This window comes from Mirounga leonina, unplaced genomic scaffold (assembly GCF_011800145.1).
Source record: "Mirounga leonina isolate KUSES-001 unplaced genomic scaffold, KU_Mleo_1.0 Mir_101414, whole genome shotgun sequence".
Lineage (NCBI taxonomy): Eukaryota > Metazoa > Chordata > Mammalia > Carnivora > Phocidae > Mirounga > Mirounga leonina.
The window spans coordinates 913,277-921,425 of NW_023270121.1; the positions used below are offsets into that span (position 1 = coordinate 913,277).

Here is an 8,149-nt window from a genome sequence, read left to right on the forward strand (position 1 = left end):
TCCTTAAACCCTCCCCTAAATCACCTAACCAAAGTCCTAATCCTATAATAAGTCATTTCTAAAACCCTCTTCTTGAAGTACCACATTATTTGCCATGGTACATGTTCTTTCTCTTTGCAACCAAACTTGTTCAAATACAGACATATTCCTGGTGGTTTTTGGCAGGAGGGCACTGCCATTCATGATTTTTGACAAAGAAGTTCCACTTCAAGGAATTTATCATACAGAAATATTCAAACAGGTATGAAGATATAAACAGGGATACATCCATTTTCACAGGAAAAAATATGAATATGAAAGAATATACTAAAAAGTTATGTTGCAAAACTACAAAATGCTGCTGAGAGAAATCAAAGGAGACCTAAATAAGCAGAGAGAGATATTTTGTTCATGGGTCAGAAGATTCAACACTGTTAAGATGTTATTTCTCCTTAATTAATCTACTGATTTAGAACTATCTCAATCAAAATCCCAGCTGGAGTTTTTGTAGAAATGGGTCAGCAGATTCTAAAATTTATATGGAAAAACAAAAGTAAAAATAACCAAAATAACTTTGAAAAATGATAAAGTTAAATGACTCACACTGCCTGATTTCAAGAAATTATAAAGCTACAGTAATCAAGACAGCGTGGCATTGCAATCAAGATACACAAGTACATCAATGGAACAGAAAGAGTCTAGAAACAGATCCATACATACAGGGACAACTGATTTTTTGACAAAGATGCAACAAAGACAACTCAAGGGAGAAAGAAGTCTTTTAAGCAAGTGATGCTGCAATAACTGGATATCACTATGCCAAAAAATGAACTTTAACTTATAACTTGGACAATATACAAAATCTCAAAATGGATCAGACCTAAATGTGACACCTAAAACTGTAAAATTTTTAGAATATAGTATAAAATCTTTGTGACCTTGGTTAGGCAATGGTTTCTCAAAAAAACAGCAAAATACAACTGGTAAAGGACTGTTCCTTATCAAAATTTAAAACTTCTATTCTTCAAAAGTCATTTTTAAGATTAAAAAACAATCCATAGACTGGGAGAAACTATTTGTAAAACATATATCTGATAATAGACTTGTATCCAGTATATATAATAACAACTCTTACAAATCAACAATAAAAATGAACCCAGTTTAAAAAAAAAAAAGAGCAAAACATTTACATAAACTTCACCCAAAATATATGGATGGCAAATATGCATATGAAAAGATAGTCAACATCATTCGTCATTAGAGAAAGGCAAATTAGAACTACAATGAGAAAGAAAACACAGGCAGTAAAGTCTTGGGTATCAGTCTGAGCAATATTTTTTTGGATCTATCTCCTCGAGCAAGGAAAGCGAAAATAAACTAATGGAACTACATCAAACAAAAGCTTTTGCACAGCAAAGGAAACCATCAACAAAATGAAAAGGCAACCTACTGAATGGGAAAAGATGTCTCAAATGAGAAAACTGATAAGTGGTTAAATCCTATATATATACACACTCATATACTCAATATATAAAAAAAAAAAAAAAAAAAAAACCACGATCCAATTAAAAAATAGGCAGAGGACCTGAATAGACATTTCTCCAAAGAAGACATACAGATGGCCAACATGAAAAGTTGCTCAACATTACTGATCATTGGGGAAATGCAAATCAAAACCACAGCATCAGTTTACACCTTGCAGAATGGTTAGTATCAATAAGAAATACCACATATTGATGAGGATGTGGAGAAAAGGGAATCTTGTTGCACTGTTGGTGGGAATGCAAAATGGTGCAGCCACTATGGAAAACAGTATGGATATTCCTCAAAAAACTGAAAATAGAATTATCATTCAATCCAGCAGTTCCACTTCTGGGTGTTCATCTGAGGAAAATGACAACACTAACTCAAAAAGATATTTGCACTTCTATGTTCATTGCAGCATTATTTACAATAGCCATGATATGAAAGCAACCTAAGTGTCCATTGATAGATGAATAAAGATGTGGTACATATACAATGGATTATTTTACTCGGTCATACAAAAGAATGAAATCTTGCCAATCATGACATGGATGGACCTAGAGGATATTTTGTCAAGTGAAATAGGTCAGACAGAAAAAGTAAAATATTATATAGTTTTACTTATATGTGAAACCTAAAAAGCAAATGAACAAACAAAACAGAAACAGACTCATAGATACAGAGGATAATCTGGTGGTTGCCAGAGGGGAGGGTATAGGAAGGGAATTGGCAAAATAGGGGAAGGGGGTTAAGTGGTACAAACTTACCGTTATAAAATAAGACACAAGGATACAATGCACAGCATAGAGAATATACTTAATAATATGCAACAGCTTTATATGGTGACTGATGGTAGCTAGACTTATCATGATCATTTTGTAACATATATAAATGTTGAATCACTGTTATACACCTAAAACTAATATATCATTGTATGTCAACTATACTTAAATTCAAGAAAAAAGAACTACAATGAGATATAGCTAAAATTAAAAAGACCAACCATACAAAGTGTTAAAAAGCATGTGGAGAAATCAGAATTCTCACACACTGCTGCAGGAATGTAAAACAGTACAACCACTTTGGAAAATGTAAGTTAAATGTATACCTACCGTATGATCTAGCCATTCCACTCCTAGGTATTTACCCAAGAGAAAAGCAAAGCACATGTCCACAGAAACAGTTGTATACAAATGCTCATAGCAGCTTTATTTGTAATAGCCCAAATCTGGCAACAACCCAAATCTCCATCAACAGGTAAATGGATAATCTGTGATATTACCATATAGACTACTTGGAAATAAAAAAGCAATGAACTATTGAAACACATAACATGGATGGGTCTCAAATACTTACGCTGAGTAAAGAAGCCACACACCCCTGACCACTCCCCCAAATACATGCTGTATGGTTCCATTTATATAAAATTTCAGAAAATGAAAACAATTCTGTATTGTCAAAAAACAGATCAGTGGTTGCTTGGAGGCAAGGAGACATAGGGAAATGTGGGAGGGATTAAAAGGGGCATGAAGAAACTCTGGGGGTGGTGATGGATATGTTATGGATATGTTCAATATCTCAACTGTGGTGATAGTTTCACATATGTATACATTTGTCAAAATGTATTAAATGACATACTTAAAAAAATTTTTTTTTTTAATTTAGAGAGAGAGAGAAGCAGGGAGGGACAGAGAGAGGAGAATCTTAAGCAGGCCCCATGCTCAGTGCAGAGTCCGATGCTGGGCTCGATCTCACCAATCCCGAGATCATGACCTGAGCTGAAATCAAGAGCCAGACGCTTAACTCAATGAGCCACCCCGGTGCCCCCAAATTGTATACTTTAAATATGTATGGATTAATGTATGTCAATTGTACCTCAATAAAGCTATTAAATAAAAATCTCGTGTTAGATCTGCATAATACTAAATTGGAAAGATAATTATAAAGATGAGGCAAGTTGCAGAATACTATACTCTTGTTTTTCCAAAAGAATAAATGTGTGCATATTTTTAAGAGGGATATGCAATGAAACATTAGGGCACTATGCGCTAATTGTTAACACAGAAAAAACATTAAGTGATTCAAAAATATGTTATAGAAGCACATTTATTGATATGGAAAGATGTTCACAATACACAGTGGGGAAAAAAGCAAGTTACAAACAGTATTTACAGTATGATCTTGTTTTAGTTTCTTAGCTATTGAGAAATCTCAAAGCATATAACCTAATATTTTCACACACACAGACATTCTCTTCATTTTACACCAGTGGTTATAATTCCTACCATGAATTATCTGATGAAGGCAGAATAAGGGACAAACAGTAATTCCTCTTACATTAAACAGCCTATAGCAACTCCTGCCTTTACATGTTGAGTGCACATTCAGCAATGAATGTGTGTATGTATGGATATATGTGAGTGCTGTTGGTTATCTTTTTGTGGGCATATGCTTTATTTCTGCAACTAGATAACAAATTCAATGATACCTTCTTTTTTTTTGCCATTTGAAGCCACAAATAGATCTAAGCAAATACTAATGAATAAGTTCAGCCTACTTAAGATGAATTGGTTCACTATCTTAAGTAAAATGTTAAAAAGTTGCCCATCTACACAAGATAAAAATCAACAGATGTTTTCAGCTTACAGTGCAATATTCATTTGATATCTCAAAAATGGTCTAGCTCAAACCTAGAGACTGTCGCAGGTAATGTCACATTACAGATGTGATTTATAATGTGTACACTGTAATAATCAAAATATTATGCAAGGCTCTTTGGGAATACACAGCCTATTAGACTGTTCAAAGCGTTCACTTTTATTTCTGGCTCATTTTACATTGTTTCAATAATTACTTTAACTTCACGGAAAATGGCCATCAGTGTATTGTAACTCATGTGATCAACAACTACAACTGAACCCTTTCTGATATGCTCCTTTATGTTAATAAATATGGCCACAGCACTAACGAGATTGGCTTTTGCCTCTTTCTGGTTAAAGATGAGTTTTAATGCTGCTAAGGCCTTTGTATTGATCATGTCTCTGGCTGCAGCTGGATTTTCAGACATATTCAAAAGTACTTTTAAAACAAGATTTCTGGTTTTACGATTTCCCAGGGATAGCAAGTGGAAAAGCTCTGAAAAGTAACTGCCAACAATGTGGTGATGGTTAGAATCAGCAGTCAGTTGCCCTAGTATCTTTAATCCAGATTGCTGTCCGGGTGAGTTCAAGGGGAAAGACATGGTTTCCTTACACATATGCTTAACGTGTAATTCAATCTTGCGTTGTCTCTCATCCCCAGAAGGAGGATTCAGAGTAATTACGGCCTTTTTTCTGATTTCAGAGGAAGGAAAACTGAGCAAGCTTTCAATAAGCGTCACTACACCCACCTCATTAATAAACTCTTGGGCAAAGGGATGAACATTAGTGATCCCCATTGCAATTTGAGCTATTTTATGAATGAGAGGATCAGTAGTTGACTTAAGTAAGGTAACAAGTTTTTCAAATTCCTCAGAGTCCATGTAGCATTCCATTTTGCAAGGGCAAGCAAATGGCTTAATCCCATTCACTTCCCTGATCCTGATTTGGCGTCTAATCTCCTCTATAGTCTGGATGCAAGGGTCAGAACCAAATGGGTACTCAGGGACAGGCTGTGAGCATGAAGTAGTGCTCCTAGAAGGGCATGTTGTTACCACAGGCAAAGAATGGGTATTTTCCTCAGCTGAGGCCAGGACAATATATGAAGGAGGCTTTGTCTCAAATGGGACTTGGGATCTAAATCCTAACACTGCTGGAGTTACAGCAGGGGCTTTGGGCCAGATAGTTACCTCAGACCAGTCCTTGGGCCTATTTTTTTCATTAATTTCATCCACAGGCTGGGGCCTAACTATCCTACTCACAGGTCTAGGATTAGGATCAAAACTAGCTTCATCTCCATCCCAAAACCAGTTCCCAATAACATTTTCCTCCTCCTCCTCCTCAGTCCCTGGCCTAGCTCTGCAGCTGGCCCCAGCCACAGGCTCTAACTTTTCAGCACAGGATGGGGGACCAGTACCAGCTTTACCTTCATCCTTAGCACTGGAACGATTACTAGCCTCTTCTCCATTCCAAAACCAGGAACCGACATTGGCCTCTTCCCCAGCCCAAAACCAGGTATCAATACCAGCCTTATCTTTACATATGGACCTGGACTCAGCATTAGCCTCAGACACAGAAGACATCCCAGATACTCTAGTGGCCTCATCGTCAGCTTTGGGACTGAAATCTGCCAGGGCTCTTTCCTTTATCTCAGTAACAATCCTGTTCTTAGACCTTGCCTTCGTCACTGCCGCTGCATCAGCTTGAGACCCTGCTTTGGCTATTGCTTTGTCCTGGGTCTTGGCTATAGGTCTGACTATGGCAGTAGACTCCCTCTTTGCTTCAGCTTGTATACCAGCCCTTTTTTGAGTTTTGGCTTTGTTTTTACTCTCATTCTTAGCCCCAGTCATGGTTGAAGACCAGTTATATAGACCTATACAATCTTGGCCTTGGTTCTCAATGTGTCCCAGGTCAATGTCTTAACACTCTTTCACTGGGTCAGACATAAACTTTGTAGCAAGAGTTAGTCATCAGCTCATCAGTCACACAGTCCCCTTTCCAAACACACAGCCTCTGTCAGTGATACAGAGAGAAGACAGAGGCGATCAGCCTGAGTGAAGATGATGGTTCCTGAGTTCAGACCTGTTGAAGGTGATGATCTGCCACTCCAAGGCCACTGTAGCCACCACTGGAGATGGATCTGAGGTGGAAGAAGAAAATGAGCTTTAAGTCTCTTCCAGCTGTGCTTCTCCAGGCAGACAGCCACACAAGACATGAGAATAGAGATGGATTGTGTGGTAGAAGTGGAATATTAGAAAACTCTGTTACCTCATTTTATCCCTTCCATGCTCCCACTAATGCCCAACAATGTACTGCCCAGGCACTAACACACTCTTTTCTCTGTATCACATAGGAGCAGGGATAATGGAAAAGCTTGCTGAAAGTGAGAAAGGCTAAGAAACATCCAGGTCTATCAAGATCGGCCTCACACCAACCTATACTCACCTAGTGCAATTTTCTTCCCCTTCCTTACTTTCAGGAATGATAAGGCCTACAGCCAATATACAGGCAGACCTATGGACAAAATACAGGAGGTTTGGAATTTTGAGTATTTGGTAGACAACAGGTCCTCTGAATTCTAAACTCAATACATGCCTTTCCAAATCTAGAACTTTGGTTATATAATGTTGCTGGCCTCCTTGGTCCTCATGGCTTCTCACTCCATTTCCTGGGTATCTATCAATTACCCTCTAGGCACAATCCTGGCTTAACTTATCCCCATTTCCTATATACAAATGTAAGGATAGAAGTGTCTGGAAAGTTGGAAGACAATGGCTCCAAGATATGATCTGGTCTCACCTACTTGCCAGTAGCCCATTTCCATCCCCAATCAATAGGGGTGCTCATGCTCACACTCACCTTGGATCCAAATGAATAGTTTTCGTCCTCTTGCTTAATTCAAAGTGAACAACTATCTACAGATTTCTATAGGAACCTATAAAGAAACAAACTTAAGAATAAATAAAAAGGCAAAAGAGAGAAAACAGAAGAGACTGACTTAGCCCAACACCCATCACAAGTGTTATAACACATACTTTTGTTTATCTGAAGCCATGTTAAATGTCTCCCACCTGTCTGCTCCTACCAGATGATTTTGCATCCATTCCCCCAAGACCTGCAGCTTGTCTAATTATACTTCCTCCTAATTTTTAATTCTGTCATTTTCCCAGCAGAGGCCACACCTCTTTCCCTGAACAAAATATGAGACGGGAGAGTGGACAGTGGAATGTAGGCAACTGTATTTAGAAAGCACTCAGTAAAGATAATAGTGACTATTATTTCAATACCATTTTTGCATGCCCCTACCGTTTCCCCATGCATACACAGACACTACCTCATTGCCACCGATGCCAGCCAGCCTACACAGCAGGGGTCCTCAGGAACTTCTATCCTTCCCACCAAAGAACAGTTTTTAGGGGGAGAAGAGTCACGTCCTGCAAAAAGGAGGAGGAGCATTCAGCAAAACACCAAGAGAATATACTGACAATGGCAGCAAAATACCAGGTTAATAGACAGTTTCCCAGAATTCAGGTCCTAACACCACCTTTTGAAGAATCAGGAAGTAAGTATAAACGTCATAGGGTTTAAATTGACGCTTCGGAAAACATTCCCCTCCATTCTGACCCACCATTCCCACACCTCAACATATTAAAGTGGGCTGCGATGTTGAGAAAAAGGATCCTGAAGGAGAAAGGTGGATTAATGCCACACTATTTCTTCACACAGACCCTTCCTGTGAAAGGTGATCTACTCCTCACTCTGTCATTTCCTTGCATTTATTTGGGTGCAAAATATAAATGTGGAAGGCAATATTATGAGGTGGATAAACACTTCATTTTGATGTCTTCATAATCTACCCACTCAACTGCCCTTTTGCTAAATGCGCCAGATCTACCACACAGAAAGACTTTGGCATCAACCAGGCAGCTGTGGGAAAGGACAGCGCCCAGGGCCCGGGACCCAACAGGCCCCTTTCCAGAATCAGGGCCCGGAGTAGCCGACGCCACCGG

General features: G+C 38.5%; 1 protein-coding gene across 1 annotated transcript; it reads right to left on the reverse strand.

The window, feature by feature from the left end:
• Positions 1-3,601: 3,601 nt before the first annotated feature.
• LOC118020656 (protein BHLHb9-like) lies at positions 3,602-7,594 on the reverse strand. The gene is made up of 4 exons (XM_035020445.1): positions 7,474-7,594; positions 6,999-7,074; positions 6,585-6,653; positions 3,602-6,279 (listed from the first exon to the last, which is right to left on the reverse strand). Exon 4 carries the CDS (start codon positions 5,987-5,989, stop codon positions 4,337-4,339), a length of 1,653 nt encoding a protein of 550 aa, XP_034876336.1. The 5' UTR covers positions 5,990-6,279; positions 6,585-6,653; positions 6,999-7,074; positions 7,474-7,594; the 3' UTR covers positions 3,602-4,336.
• Positions 7,595-8,149: the final 555 nt, after the last annotated feature.

Coding starts and splice junctions, on each gene's coding strand:
- LOC118020656 (XM_035020445.1), bottom strand. CDS start 5,989: ATGACTGGGGCTAAGAATGAGAGTAAAAACAAAGCCAAAACTCAAAAA.